Below are 17084 nucleotides of genomic sequence, written 5' to 3'. Positions count from 1 at the left end.
GATTTTTTTTTCTTTTTTGCATTTAGAAATGAGCTAGAATAAATAATTTTTAAAATTAAAATCAGCAAGGAGGAATGTTGAGTCTGTAGCAGTGGATAAAAAATACCTGGATGATTGAACGATACCTTCTTAGGAAGACAGTCAAACTTTTGCTTTGAGAGACACACTTTCTTTTGTCTGGGGCCTGAGAAATCCAAAGGTCAGATTCTTAACCTTTTGAAATTCAGAAAGAACCAGATTAAAGTATTTCAGGCACGGCTGGTTTAATCCACATTGTGTTTGGGGTTCTCAGCTAGTCTGCTCCCTTGACCTCCCAACCCTTAGTGGTACTTTTGACCCACCATTCCCTTTGGATGTTGTGGAAGAGAAGTAATACCTTTTGATTACTGTGTACATTTAGTGCAACCGCAAGGGCAAATAAGTTCATAGAATAAAAATGCAGTACAGATCATTTTTGCTTTCTTGGTGAAAACCCAAAATAGAGCTGACTAAAATTCTAAATGGTATATTGCCTTTTTTGGAAACAACTAAAATTTTTAAATCTCAACTAGTTAAATGCATTACTAAATATACTATATGTATACTGCTTGCTATCAGGAATTTAATTTAGCCAGTTTTATAGGTAGTGTTTGTATAAGTCATTAGGAGTGTTAATAATTACCTCAAAATTCTAAAAGTGTTTTGTTATCACATTTTTAATTTATTGCCTGTGGTAGTGATCAAAAGACTTCAGTTTAAATACTTCCTAACAACTCCTTATCTCAATAGGAAGGGGATAGGGGCAGAAAGGGGATAAGAAAATGAAGATGTTTACATAATCATAATAGGCTTCCGTGTATGTTTGGCATGCACAGTGGCCTATGCCCTACTCTATCTTTGCCTTTTTAAAATTGTTATGTATGTTTTACCTTTTAATAGTACTCTTAAATGTTTTAGAAGCAATGTGTTTTGAAAACACATAAAAAATTTTATTTTTTCAATTAGTATATAGTAAGTACTCTTATTTGATGACTTTTAGCACATGTATAGATCAATGTAACTATGACAATCTAGATATATACTAGTACAGTTCCATCAACCCCAGAACTCCGTTTCTTTTCCCCCTCTCATTTCTCTGTTTGTAGTCACACTCTTCCCCTTCCCCACCCCTCAGCCTCTAGCAACCATCCATCTTTTCTTCATTGTTCTAATATTGTTTATTTGAGAATGTCATTTATAGGGAATACTGTAGAGTTACTATGTAACCTTTTGAGATTGGCTTATTTTATTCAACATAATGCTTTTGAGGTTCATTCCAGTTGTCACATACATTAATGGTTTGTTCCTTTTTATTGCTGAGTAATATTTCATTGTGTAAATGTAGCACTGTTTATTTGTTTGTTCACCCATTTATGGACATTTGGGTGGTAGATTGTTTCCAATTTTGAGCAATTGTGAATAAGTTTTTATATGAACATAAGTTTGCATTTCTAAAGGGTAGATACCTAGGAGTAGGATTGCTGTGTCCTGTGGTGTGTGCTTGCTTAATTTTATAAGAAATGACCAAACTGTTTTCCATATTGGTTGAATGATTTTGCATTTCCACAGAAATGTATGAGCGTTCCAGTTGTTCTGCATCCTCACCAGCACTGGGTGTTATGTCCTTTTTATTTTAGTCATACTATTAGGTATGTAGTAGTATTTCGTGATTTCAATATTCATTTCTCTACTGACTAATGATATTAAGCATCTTTTTGTGTACTTACCTGTCATATATCCTCTTTGGTGGCGAAGTGTCAAGTCCTTTGCTTACTGTTTTCTTGCTGTTGGAGTCTTGAGGGTACTTTATATATTCTGAATAAAAATCCTTTGTTGAGTATGCAATTTGATGATATTTTCTCCACTTTGTAAACTTGTCTTTTCTTTCTTAACAGAAGTCTTCCACAGAGCAGGTTTTACATTTTTATTAAGTCCAGCTTACCAGTTTTTGTTTTGTTTTGTTTTGTTTTGTTTTTTTAATGGATCATGGTTTTGGTATCATGTCTGTGTGTGGACAAAACACCTTTTTTTTTCTATTCTCCCACTCAGCCCAACAGTCAACACAGAAGACTTCTGTGACCCAGTGTTTGGTGGGGAGAGGTGGGAGTCCCCCACCAAAAATCAAGCAATCAGTTTTACAGTGCACACCGGCTGGGTGTCATCTAACTTAACTCCAATACCATCTACCTGGAGCTGCCTGGAGATAGATCCCACAGGTGGAGGGCTCGGTCCCCAAGGTTGCTCCTTCCCCCACTTCAGACACCAGTCGCAAGTCCAGGCATTTGGAACTTCTGACCAACCATCTATAGATCCAGATTCTCACGGCCTCCTTTTCGGGTTCAATAATTTGCTAAAGTGGCCCACAGAACTCTGGGAAATGCTTACTTACTTTTACCAGTTTATTGTAAAGGATACAGATGCAGAGATGCATAGGGTGAGGTATGGCGGAGGGGAGCAGAGCTTCCATGCTCTCCCCAAGCACCCTACCCTCCAGAAGCCTCCCTGTGTTCAGCTCTTCCGAAGCTCTCCAAACCCTCTTTATGGGTTTTTATGGAGGCTTTATTACGTAGGCATGATTGATTAAACCACTGACGATTGATAATAAACATAACCTTCAGCCCTTCTCCCCTCCCTGGAGTGGAGGTTAGGAGGTGGGTCAGAAGTCCCAGCCCTCTAATCTTGCCTCATCTTTCAGTGACCAGCCCCACCCTGAAGTTATCAGTCAGCAGTAGTTTGGAACACTAAGAAGTTTGAAGCAGAATCTATGATTGTTGTCAGATACCAGATAGATAACAAAAAGATGATAAGGTGATAACAAAAATTGGTATTTAAATTAGGGCTTACCAAGTACTTGAGATCATTTACTCTTCCCAAAAATTCTATGAGCTAGTTACTATTTTATAGGCACTTTTTAGGTGAGGTAACTAAACAGAGGAAGTTCCGTCTGATTCCAGAACCTAAAGTTCTATTAATTACAAAATGCTGCTTCCAAGTTCAAAGCTACAAAAATTCCCTTTGTCTTAAATAGACGTTTTCTGACCTTTTGAAGGCCTTGTCATACACGTGACCTCTAACTAGGAACATCTTCATTCTAGCCATCTATACCTTTTTTCCATGTTTCTCTCCTCTGAAAACTCTATCTGTACTTAGACACATATACATGCACACATAACACATATACAAACATACACAGCCATTTCCTTTTCTTTCCATTATTTTTAGTTTCTACATCAAAGCAATGATAGTGCTATCAAAGTGGTAGATATAAAAATAAATCAAGGCTTGTTTTTGCCAAGGATGGTCCCTTCATACAGTGAATACTTGAATGTGCATAAAAATCATCTGGAAATGTTTAAATGGTGTTTCCCAGGACCTGTCTCTGGAGATTCTGATTCGGTTAGTTGGTCTGGGGCCAATGAATTTGCATTTTTGACAAGGTGCTGCTGAGGCGGCTTGCCTAAGGACTACACTTTCAGGGACACTACCTCAGCTTATTCAGAGGTACCATGTAGTGTGATTGGATGGCTCCTATACATACTTAAGGTGCTTTCACTAAACTATTATGTTAGGCACATCATCTACTCTCTCAGATACATTTTCATTAGTGATTAATCTCTTTATCAAAATAGGCTTTATTCTCTTAAAATACGCCTGTTAGCACACCTGTTGATATTTAATCTCCTACTTGTCTTTGAACTAAGATTTCCTAAGATCTAGTCAGGTCTCCTGTTAAACCTTTTGAACTTAGACTTTTCCTCTCTCCTTTTTTCCTACATATATTACTAATTTGTGACTTTTTAGTCGAATATGTATATCATTGTTCTTCATTTTATTTATACCTAAATGCATCGTCTTCACACATAGAAAATTTTGTGATTGATTTTTTTCACTTTAGTTAAGAAGAAATAAAATTGCTTATAAGATATTGTTGGCCAGGCGTAGTGGCTCACGCCTGTAAACCCAACACTTTGGGAGGCCGAGATGGGAGGATCCTTTGAGCTCAGGAGTTCAAGATCAGCCTCAGTAACATAGTGAGATCCCTTCTGTATCAAAAATACAAAAAATTATCCAGGTGTGGTGGCATATGCCTGTACTCCCAGCTGCTTGGGAGGCAGAGGCGGGAGGATGGCTTGAGCCCAGGAGGCAGTGGTTGCAGTGAGCCAAGATCACGCCACTGCACTCCAGCCTGGTGACAGAGCAAGATCCTGCCTCCAAAAAATGAAATAAAATAGGCCAGATGTGGTGGCTCATGCCTGTAATCCCAGCACTTTGGGAGACTGAGGCAGGCGGATTATTTGAGGTCAGGAGTTCAAGACCAGCGTGGCCAACATGATGAAACCTCATCTCTACTAAAAATACAAAAAATTAGCTGGGCATGGTAGCACATGCCTGTAGCCCCAGCTACTTGGGAGGCTAATGCAGGAGTATCACTTGAACCCAGGAGGCGGAAGTTGCAGTGAGCTGAGATTATGCCACTGCACTCCAGCCTGGGTAACAGAGTGAGACTCCATCTCAAAAAATAAAAAATTAAAGTTAAATAAAATAAGAAATTGTTTATCTGTAGGCAGCTTTGAATCTTTAACTGTATTGTATATTTTATCTGCATTCAGTCTGTGTGTTGTGATATTATTCAAACAGTAGTGATCTTAAGGTGACTGAGTGAAGAAGTGTCACTGTATTTAAAATCTTAAGCCATTTTCAGTAGAACTTTGAAATAGTATAGTTTTGCATGTTTTGTGCTTATTTTAGCGGAAACCTATGATATGGAACATTTATATCTTTCTTTCTATTTTAGGTGCGTATAGCAGCAAAATTCATCATTCATGCCCCTCCTGGAGAATTTAATGAGGTTTTTAATGGTGAGTGTTTGATTTGTAACACTAGGCTTGATGTATCAAGCTCTTTTTTTAAAAGAATACCAAAATAATCAAAATAAGCTAAGGAGAGTATGCAGAAAAATCTGTTTTCTGAATTACAATGAAAATATGTTAGCCTGGATTTTGTAATGGCTAGAATATAATATATTTATATATGATAATTCTGTTAGCAAATTAACCCTTTTAAAGACTAAAATAAATTTTATTCATATCACTGACTATATCCTCATTCTGGGAAAGGAGAGTCTTTTTGGTAAATTGTTTTATTTAAGTAAAACTATAAGCACATGTAGTAGATATTTCTTCACTAGAACTCTTAAATAGTTTAAAAAGACAACAAGCCAGGTGCAGTGACTCACTCCTATAATACCAGCACTTTGGGAAGACGAGGCAGGCAGATCACTTGAGACCAGGAGTTTGAGACCAGCGTGGACAGTATAATGAAACCTTGTCTCTACCAAAAAAAAGAAAAAAATTAGCCAGGTGTGGTGGCATGCACCTGTAGTCCCAGCTACTTGAGAGGCTCAGTTGAGAGGATCACTTGAGCCCAGGAGGTTGCAGAGAGCCGAGATCACACCCATTGTACTCCAGCCTGGGCAGCAAAATGAGACCCTATCTCAAAAAAAAAAAAAGACAACAGATGTTTCCTCATGACCATATATTTTTTGGAATTGTGAGAAGAATTTTCGTATTTCTTTTAAAGAAAATCCTATGAGATCAGTATGAACAGCCAAAAGAAAAAGGGAAAAAACATTTTCATACTGCATAGACCCTGACAGCACATGTAAAAACAATTTGTTATTTAAATTATGTCTTGTAAATCACTTCACAGTAGGCCTTACCTTAAACTTCACTGGCAGACATTTTTATAATTATTCACCCATAGATCTGAAATTTAAACTGCTGTAAAGTCTCCTGGTTGCTATAGACTGTAACAGTAGCTGCTCTTCAGCAGTAAGAACAACATGCTTGAAAGAAAAATGGCCTGTAGTGATCTCTTTATAAAACTTCTTATGTTGTTAGAAGAATACATTACTTTCAAGTACTATCTATAAATGTGTTGTTGTTTCTTCTTCATATATATTTGAACTTTACCATGTCTTAAAAGTGAATTTACACAGAGCTCTTGAGTTTGTTTTTTAAACATTCTACATAGTAAACTAGTTAAATGTTTTTTAAGAAGTTTAATCATTTTTTTCCTTAGTATAAGATACAGGACTGGGCACTGTGGCTTACTTCTGTAATCCCAACACTTTGGGAGGCTGAGGCAGGAGGATTGCTTGAGGCCAGGTGTTTGCAACCAGCCTGGGCAACATAGTGAGACCCCCATCTCTACAAAAAAAAAAAAAAAGATATAATGGAATCTCACCTCAGGAAAGATTAGTTTTGAAAGTCAGAAAGTGAGGCAAAAGTTGTATAAAGTTAAAATTATTCTAGAAGTCCCTGAGGTCATCCACAAACTACAATATACATGATTTAGTGCTTACAATTACATATGGCAGTTCTTACGCATTTTAAAATTTAACCACTGAGCTGTGCTTAGAAGGCAGAATGGAAAATTGATGTTGTAAAAAAATCTGGAAATTAAAATCTGCTGTTTAATATAACTACAAAATCTTATGTGGTGAACTGGGGAGTTGGAGAGAATTCAGAAGTACTTTCACTTCCTGTAAGATTTAACTTCTTTTTTAATATTCAACCTCTGTAACCTACATATAATTAATATATTTGATGATTGGGGGATTAAAGAAGATAGTCTCTTCCTCCTTAGGGTCAAAAAGTGGCATGTAACTTAAATTGATAATGGTGAGACTGCACTAAAGTCAGTAGCCTCCAAACTGTACAATTCACAGAGCCAAGAATAAATAGAATTTTAAGAGAAGTTTTCTACATACTTTTCTTACCTTGAGTTAAATGCCCTGCATATTTAATCAGGAAAGTCCTAAAAGAACGTATGCATCCTAGAAATTGCTTTCCTAAGTCTATTTGAAATTGACATTGAATTAATATATTCTCTGTTGAGTTGTAGTAAATTTGGGCATTCAATATGAGCCTATTAAATAGGCCTGGGTAGAGAGTAAGCTATGGAATAGAAGTGGGGATATAGGATTTATCTAATAAATTTTAACCGAAAGAATATTTAAGAGTTAGATGAAAGGGATAAAAGAGCGGGCACAGTGGCTCACGCCTATAATGCCAGCACTTTGGGAGACCAATCCCGGTGGATCACCTGAAGTCAGGAGTTCAAAACCAGCCTGGCCAACATGGTGAAACCCTGTCTCTACTTTAAAAAAAAAAAAAAAATTAGCCAGGTGTGGGTGGTGCATGCCTGTAATCCTAGCTACTCAGAAGGCTGAGACAGGAGAATTGCTCAAACCCAGGAGGTGGAGGTTGCATTGAGCTGAGATCGCGCCGCTGCACTCCAGCCTGGGTGACAGAGTGAGACTCCATCTAAAAAAAAAAAAAAGAGTTAGAAAAGAATTAAATTATTTGAAGGGAAATATCATATAAATATGATTATTTTCTATTTTTATTGAAAACCACAGTGTCAGAATGATTCCAAGAACAGCCACAACATTTTAGAATTACAAAGTTAATAAAACCTTAACAGTTAGATGGTTCCCAAATGCTGCTTCCTAGGCTAACTCTGTTAGAATCACTAAAACATGGATCTCTGGTCTTCATTCTCAAACACATAGTCATGGATCTGGACTAGGGCTCTGAAATCTATATTCCTTAAGTCTCCTGTCCTCCACCTTGTGCTTTATGTGTTGCCTGGCTTGGAGCCACAGCCTGATTTCTTCTTTAAGAGAAATATTTTATTCAAATTATCCTCTTTATTTCTTCTACTCTTCTTATGATAAAAGCATGAATTTATTATTTTTTTCCAAAGTAGAGCTAACTGATCAAATAAATCTTATTTTTCAATCATTTACCCATTTGGAACTGGAATAGGCATACTATCCATGCAGTATCGCTGTTCATTGTGTTTAAACTATTGAAAATAAAATAATCATATTTATCAAATAGAACTTCCCACTTTGTAGGATAAAAATAACACTAATTATAAATTTCTCATTTTTTAAAATAGTTTTTTAGGCAGAAGCATCCATTGTTTAAAATCAGTTTATTTCAAAATTTAAATAGTAGTATTTCAGTGGTTAGCAAAGGATATTGTTTTTTAAATAAGGACCTGTTGCTGAAAAGAGGTGAGGTATGTGAATAGGCAGTGGGTTTTTTTCTTTTGAAGTGGCTTTATTGTAAAAATGATTCATAGTCATTCTAAACTTTCCAAAGTACAAAAAAGAATCTAAACATCACACAAAATTCTACCTTCTAGTTCCCCATTGTTCAAATGAATTACTTCAAACATCTCTCAACTAACAAGTATATTTAACAATACATAAATATGATAATATACATACTAAATTTTTCTCTTCCTGCCTATTATATCACAAATGTATTTCCTTATTGATAAATATAAGTGTATATTATTTTTCATGGCTGCCTAGTTTCACACTCTATGTAAGAACTATAATCTTTTTACATTTAACCAGTTTTTTAATGGAAGATATTTAGGTTGTTTGTGTTATTTTCATCTAGTGAAAAATTAGGATATATTGTATTATTTACTTTATAATTGCAAATAAGTGAAATAGCCAGGTGCTTGGGAAAAATAATGACAGAAAATACACTAAGACTAGAAAAGAATTTGGTTTTTTGGTGAGAGCCGTATGTGACTTTTTTTCTTTTATGTTTTACAAAGTTCTTGGATTTTTTTCAATAAAAATATTATTTTTGAAGTCACCTTCAAAAATAAGAATAATCCTAAATCTTTTCTGCAGACTTTAACATACCATATTTCCAGGGTAGCTTATTTCCCCTTTAGTTCCTTGGAGATATATTACGTACAGCAGGGGTGTCCAATCTACTGGACACATTGGAAGACGAAGAATTGTCTTGGGCTACACATGAAATACACTAACACTAACAATAGCTGATGAGCTTTAAAAAAAAAATCCCACGATGTTTTAGAGTTTACGAATTTGTGTTGGATCGCATTCATAGCTGTCTTAGGCCATGGATTGGACACGCTTGGATTGTAGTCTGCCTGCATTGACTATTAAGGGTGTAAAGGAATATGTATTTGTATTTCATTCCCCTTCATATTTACTAACCAAAACCTCTTTTTTTTTTTTTTAATACTATGGTGTGTGTTTGGTTATTTTGGTCATGGGTGATATTTTGATCTTGCTTGTGTTTGGGGTGGGAGGTGTTAATACATCACCAAAATAATCTGCATTCATTACATTCTTGAAACATATAAAAATAATAATGTAGATAACACAATAATTGTTTTGCAGATGTTCGGTTACTGCTTAATAATGACAATCTTCTCAGGGAAGGAGCAGCCCAGTAAGTAGTATTTATTATACTAACCTAACTAAAATGACATGGGAAAATGAGAGATGTTTTTAAAGTGTGTGGGGTATTTTTGCGTTTTTGTTTTGTTTTGAGATGGAGTCTCACTCCGTCACCCATGCTGGAGTTCAGTGGTGTGGTCTCGGCTCACTGCAACCTCTGCCTCCTGGGTTCAAGCAATTCTCCTGCCTCAGCCTCCCAAGTAGCTGGGACTACAGGTGCACACCACCACACTTGGCTGATTTTTGTATTTTTAGTAGAGACGGGGTTTTACCATATTGGCCAGGCTGATATCGAATTCCTGACCTTGTGATCCACCCGCCTCGGCCTCCCAAAGATCTGGGATGACAGGCTCAGTGAGCCACCACACCCGGCCTTAAAGTGTTTTTAAAGCACTAATCTCTGACATAGATATTTGCACATCAAGTTCAAATGTGTATGATTTTATATGTATCTACTAGGCAGGCTAGGAGAAAGATATTTTTCATCACAGAAGGACTTAGAGGTACAACTTTGACATGAGATTATTCACTGTGTGTCTAGCGTGGCTTATACCCTCAGTTAATACTATATTCTGACATTTGCAAAGTTGGAAAAAATTATTTTGAAATTGTGGTTGCTACCATTTTTATGTAGATTTTGCATTTTATTTTATGTGTGACCCTAATAGCTTTTGAGAGCTTTTAAAGTTGGGAGTTTATTTACTCATAAATGCCTAACATAGTACCTGACACATACATGCACACTGAATTTTTGAGTGATTTAAGGAAGTAGGCAATTCTAAATCTTAATACATCATCTTTGAACCAGTGACCCCAGCCATGACTTTTCACAGCTATCCTGCAATTTCAGAGAAATAATTGGTTTTCTGCCTACTTCTCCTCCCAAAATAAAGTCTAGAGACTTATTTTAGGCTTACTGATTCTACTACTCATTTGAAAATGATGAAATAGTGCATTCTTTCTTACAAAGAAAGTTTAGTATCCATCCAGTCAGCTACTTTTCATCCTAGTATAATAACCAATATGTAAAATCCTGACTAATGGCTGGGTACGGTGGCTCACGCCTGTAATCCTAGCACTTTGGGAGGCCAAGGCAGGCGGATCACGAGGTCAAGAGATTGAGACCACCCTGACCAACATGGTGAAATCCCATCTCTACTAAAAATACAAAAATTAGCTGGGCGCGGTGGCACATGCCTGTAGTCCCAGCTACTCGGGGAGGCTGAGGCAGGAGAATCACTTGAACCTGGGAGGCAGAGGTTGCAGTGAGCCAAGGTGGTGCCACTGCAGTCCAACCTGGTGACAGAGCGAGACTCCATCTCAAAAAGAAAAAAAAAGAAAAAGAAAAATCTGACTGATGGTGAAAATTTCTCTCATTTTATTGTTCGAACAATTGAAGTCTTTAAAAAATAAATAATATGGCCTTTATGAAGGTAGAGGTTCGACAGACTTGTAGGCATATCTGCATTTGCTTGTGATTAAAATTCCTGTTATTTGTAGCAGTTTTTTAATTGTGGAAAATACACATAAAACATACTATTTTACCCGTTAAGTGTACAGATCAGTGGCTTTAATACATTTACATTGTTGTGTAATCATAGCCACTATCCATTTTCAGAACTTTTTTCATCTTTTCAAGCTGATACTTGAAAACCCCTGGCAACCACCATTCAACTATCTATGAATTTGACAACTTAGGTACCTCTTAGGAGTGGAATCGTACGGTATTTGCCTTTTGTGACTGGCCTATTTTACTTAGCTTAATGTCTTCAAAGTTTATCCATGTTGTAGCTTGTGTCAGAATTTCCTTCCTTTTTAGGCTGAATAATATTCCATTGTATGTGTATAGCACATTTTGTTTGTCCATTTATCTGCCAATGGACACTTGAGTTGCTTCCACCCGTTAATTATATTAAAGTGCTTCATAGGAATCAGTGTAGTTTATCCTTTTGATTTTAGTTACCAATTTATGAGTAAATGATCACTTGCTCCTAAATATTTTAAAGTTTATTGAAATTTTTTATCAAAGTAATATTAATTTTCTTTATAATTGTATAAAACATGTTGACAAAAGTTTTATGGATGCAAAAGAAACATACAGCGTTTATGAACAGTACTTTCAAAGTAAGCTTTTCCTTTGCGTTCTCTATGTTAAATAAGTTGTGGGTTGTTTCATGTTGGTGCAAAAATTAGTGGATTGTTTTTAAGTCAAAATGAGAAACTTGGTCAGAGTACTGTTCATAAATAGCATGAAATAGTTATACATTTGACTCAAGATACGTGAAAGTACGGGACTTTTATTTGTCCAAAGAATTATTGATCTGTTAATGATTGTTAGATTTAATTTAAATAAATTGTATTTGTTGCAAGAGAAATGTGAAGATGAGCTACATTTGTCTTTTATTATAAACCAAATTTCTGGAACAGCTGTGGTCCACACTTCATGTACATTGTAATAGGAAATGCATGATATTCTGAACTTTTAAGCAAATGAGCATTTGAGGACATCGGTAATTGTGATAAAATATGATGCTTATAGTATGACCCTAAGAAAAAACTCATCAAAACCTTTACTAGAAACTTCAGATTTTCTTTGCATGTGGTTGTAATGTCAGCAAATGTTTGCCTACTAGTTAAAAAAAAAAAAAAAAAAAAATACTGAGTTTGATTAACTTCAGTAGTATGCAGTTTCTCAAAACTATCCATTTAAGTTCATGTTGTAGACATCTCTGGGTGTCTGTGAAGTACAGAATATATACTGTAAGTCACTGACTTGACTTTAGAATGCTGTTACTGTGGTTCAGTGTGCTCTCTGTGAAATAATTTCTGAGCAAAAATAGTGTTACCCTGTTCTTCACCCCACTTAGTTCTGAATTACTTTTGTCTTCAAAAGATAATAATTTGTTACCTATCATTGAGGCCATCCAAAACTACATAACAAAAGCTCAGAAGACATTATAAAAGCATTTAGAATGTTTTCCAGTGGCAGTTTCACTAGAGTAAGTGTATAGCTATAGACTGTTTCTTTTTCACTTGCACTTTTTGATATTGAATTTCTTTTATACAAATACATCTTTCCCACATACATCTACATTTCCTCCTTCCACCTTTGCCTTATTGCTTTATCTCTTTTTTTTTTCTTTGCCCCTTACCTTTTTTGTAGGGGGGAAAACATGACAATTATTCTTTAGAGTGGTTGTAATGGGACATCTTTACAAAAAGGTACCAACCCAGTATGTTTCAGAGTAAAATTAGACATACTGAAGAGTTGGTATTGTCAAGTCAAGAACACTTTGAAATACCCAGAAATAGCTTCTTATTCAACAGACATTGCCAGACTTCGCTGTGATGATGAGATAAATAAGCCTCTTAGGGATTTTCCAATGGAGAGTCAGACATGTTTAATATCAGACCAAGTGAAATGAAATACAATAGAGGCATATGAAAGGCCTTTATAACCCAAAGCAAGAAATTTTTAATTTCTATTTAAAGATGATTTCTGAGATGTTTTAAATGAGCAGGATTTTAACAGTAAGAGAAACGATATGGCTAAACTGAGGGAAGAGCATGGAGAAAAGTATAAGATACAACTTGATGGAAAGGGTGTAAAAATCTAAATACAGTTAACAGGTGACTTAGAAATTGATTGGGCCACAGAATTCTGCAAGAGCAGGGAGAACATTGTTTTTACTGTGTCAAGTAGAATGCTTAGCTTATAATATGAGCTCAGTATTTGCATAGATGGAGGGGTGGATGAATGAATGATGAGTGGGTGCATAAAGTGAGTTTTAGGAACTGAAGAGACTGGAATTTATCTGGTCCAAACTACTGTTTTTATATCTATAAAGTAAGTGAGGTGGCCTGTACTGGTTAATGATAGGGTTGAAGCAAAATCTGGATAGTTTCACTCCTAGATGAGTACCTTTTCTACTGTACTGTGTAATGTCACCATTTAACTTACTTTGAGCCTTTAAGATGAAATTTTAACCTATTTCATTTAATTAATCTCCTTTTCAGATTTCCTATTCTTCCTCTATCCCCTCCTCCCAAGTTAGAGGTGGATGGCGGTTTGGGCAATAAAAGGCTTTCATTCCAGCCTGGGCCCAAATTACTGTTTAAACTTATTTAAATATGACCTTACTGGAAAATGAATCCAAAATTTTAGCTAAGTGACTTAGTTTAAAACATACTTTTGGATAAATCATTTCAGGATTAATAATGCCTTGGCTGTATTGAGTTTATTCTTAGGAAAATTACGGTTTTCGTGAATTAGGAAAATCAGAAGTGCATAGCTTCTTTTTTCTTTCTGACCCTCGTACACTTCTGTATTCACTGTCATCTTTTTTGAGCATGCAGTATCAAGAATTTAACAGCTAATGATTTAATTCTACTTTGCTGTTTTTACATTTACTAGTCTCCTTTTAACTCATCAATAATGCTTTGTTTAACCAAGCTTTCCTTTCTAAAGGAGACTCAGGAGCTAATACCTGAAAATTCAGTGGATGCCTGGCCATCCTGAATAATCTGGAAAGTTTCCAAGAAGATTAAGTTTAGAGATATATTTCTGAGATTGGAAATTCTCAATATCCTTTCTGTTAAGTGACAGTGATTTCCCAGATTGTAGATTTAATTTAAAAATAGAAATTTTAGATAATATTTTATACTCTTGAGAATTTTTTCTACACAAATATATGGTAATGTATTATTCTTTACTCCTATGAGAGTAGAGAGAGAGTAGCTTTATTCCTGGATCCATCTCGTCACCATTTCCTAGCTCACACTCTGCAGTTTTTAACCTTAGCAACGGCCTAACTGCTTTTTCTGGCTCTTGTTGCTCCACTGCCCAATTCATCATATATACACTGCTGCCAAATTAATCTTCTTTAGAAGTACTTCTGTGTTCTCCTTTCTCAAAAAGCTTCTGTGACTCTGCTCTGTGTCCCAAATAAAGTAATTATTCCATCATTCAGAGCCTTTCAGTTCATTTCAGTAAATATAACTGAACACCTGCTACGTGCCAGGCATTGAGCTTGGTGCTTTCTGTGATGTTGTACCTAACTTATTTTCTCAGGCGTTGTGCTCATACGGTCCCTCTACTCTTTTCTGCTCATCCCTCCAATTTCCATAAACCAGAGCCTACCCAGTTTTTCAAGTCAGTTTTTCAGTATCACAGTTATTAAGAAATTACCCCAATTCTCTTCTCTTCTCACTGTTGCCTCAACAGAAGGTAATCTTTTTTTTTTTCTAAAAAGCATTCTTTGCAGTGCTTCATTGGTAATTATCTTACTATGCTTTATACTTTGTGTTATGGTTATGTTTATCCATTATCTCTTATTCACCTGTAGGCCTCTTGATCAGAGAATATATAAGTATTCTTTGCAACTCTCACAGCACCTAGTCTGTTTCCTGGTATAGTAAATATATACTTGAATAATTGGATGCCTCTCTTATCAGTAACCTTTATTTTCAGGGTCTTGAATGAAAAGCCAAGTTATATTTGCTGATTTAATTTTATTTTGCTAAACATTGAAAGCTGGACATCATTGTTCAGTTTTTAAAATAGCCATGTCGATATTTGTAGTTAGTATAAGTTCAGTAATGGAGAATTACAATTTTGTTTATTTTGCCGTGTGCAATATAGGAGGAGACTTTATTGATGGGTGAATTTTTTGACCATTGTTTTTAAAAACCGTTAAATATATAATTTTAAGTAACTGCCATTTTCTTCTTTTTAGTGCATTTGCACAGTATAACTTGGACCAGTTTACTCCAGTAAAAATTGAAGGTTATGAAGATCAGGTATGTTTCATATAAACACAGTAGCTAGCTATTCTTTGTTTTGTTTGTAACCGTTAAGGTATCCTGCAAGAGCTGTGAAGTGGTATGCTTCAAGATAAAAAATTATTCATATTTTAATCATAACCACTTATGGGCAAGTAATTGAAGTTTTACTTTCTTTTGTTGATACCAATAATACTATTAGCAGAAAGTCCCTTTTAGAAATACTCAGATGTAATTCATTTAAGATTTTACTTTCTTATTTTTTTCTGAGAAGAAAATCCTATATTAATCCAAAGTCTAGAATATATGTTAGTAGATTTATATCATAATTTGGTTGCTGTGGAATTCTACAGTTCTTCGTGGGAGTAATTTAGCATTTAGTAATTTTTAAATCTCTTCTTTCCAAAATACAAGTTAGATTTGCTAAGCTAAGAAAAGCCACAAAAGGTCACTAGCATTTTTTTTTTTTTTTGGTTTAGAGTTTCTAATAAATAGTGATTGTATGAATGCATTTCATGCTTGCATGAAGGACAGCCTATGTAAAACACTATGAAGAAGAACTAGTAGGTAGAACATAAGCGAAAGTGGTTAAGAAAGAACATAAGAGAAAGTTCTTAGTGGCTAATCATGTCAAAGCTTTTATTTGGCATTATTCATTCTATAATATGTAGTCATAGCTACGGGGACAAGCAAAGACTAGGCTAGAAGGTGACTTGTAACTGAAGGGAAATTTTAAGCTTATTTATAGATACGTGTGTGTATATACAAAGCTATGTAGAGTGTCATTGTATTAATCTGCAAATTTTATTTTATCTCTGGGAAGATTTGGAGTTTTTTTGCTTTTTCTTTACTACTATAAATAATGCTATATTAAACATCTTTGTACCTCTTATATTAACAATTATTTTTGGGCATAAATTGCTATAAGAAAATTTGCTGTGTCTTTTAAAAATGTTAGATAGCCTCCAAAATCACTTTATGAACCTAGCATAATTTTAATATTAAATATTTAAAACTAAAAAGATAAAAAAGGTAAACAGTATACTAACTTCACATGGTCTATAGATTTTAAAACTTTAAGTAAGATACTAACGAATAGGATTTAGAAATATATCCAAAGAATAATATATCAAAACTAAATAGAATTTTTACAGAAATGCAAAAATGGGTCAATATAAGACAGATTGGTCTTACATATTAATAAATCAAAAAGAAAAATCTTATGATGTATCAATAGATTGTGAAAAGGGATTTGAGAAATTCAGTAGCCATTTTCTCATTAAAAACAAAAATTCTAGTAAAATAGGGAATTGAAGAAAACCTTTTAAATATGAAAGACTTTAACAAAAGTTAATAGTTAATGTCATAAAGTAAAACACTAAAACAATTTTAGTTAAAATGTGAATTAGCTAGGTATGCCTGCTTATCAGCGTTATCATTTATCATAAATGGAGAGGTAGCAAATAAGACAAAAACTTGAGAACTTGTAAAATTTGGAAAAGAAAACTACTTTGTGACATGATTTATATATTTAGGAATACCAAGAGACACTAGTAATATCACTTCCAACCAAAAAAAAAAAGCTATTAGAACTAATAAAAGAATTTGGGGAGAAGTCTGAATTTAAGGTAAGGATACAAAACTCATTAGTTGTCCTTTATTACAGCAAGTAAGGACCTGAAACTAGAAATGGTGGGGGTCAGAGTGTGGCAGGGAATTCAATTTAAAATAATGGTAAAAATTATAGGAATACGCTTCATCAAAAAAAGGCATAGGATTATGAAGAAAATAGTGACGGTCTTCTCGAGCTACAAAAGCAAAAACTAACACATGGGATCTAATTAAAGAGCTTCTGCACAGCAAAGGATACTGTCAACAGAGTAAACAGACAACCTACAGAATGGGAGACAAATTTTGCAAATTATGCCTCTGACAAAGGTTTAAATCCAGCATCTATAAAGAACTTACATTTAAAAGATAAAAA

General features: G+C 34.8%; 1 protein-coding gene across 1 annotated transcript in view; it reads left to right on the top strand.

The window, feature by feature from the left end:
* Window positions 1-17084, top strand: part of CAPZA2 (capping actin protein of muscle Z-line subunit alpha 2) — a 54966-nt gene that overhangs the window by 20221 nt on the left and 17661 nt on the right. The window contains 3 exon segments of the mRNA NM_001168717.1: window positions 4814-4877; window positions 9260-9311; window positions 15055-15118. Of these exon segments, the coding sequence (NP_001162188.1) occupies window positions 4814-4877; window positions 9260-9311; window positions 15055-15118 (180 nt within the window).

Source organism: Papio anubis, chromosome 4, assembly GCF_008728515.1.
Source record: "Papio anubis isolate 15944 chromosome 4, Panubis1.0, whole genome shotgun sequence".
Taxonomy (NCBI): domain Eukaryota; kingdom Metazoa; phylum Chordata; class Mammalia; order Primates; family Cercopithecidae; genus Papio; species Papio anubis.
This window is presented reverse-complemented; position numbering and strand designations above follow the sequence as displayed.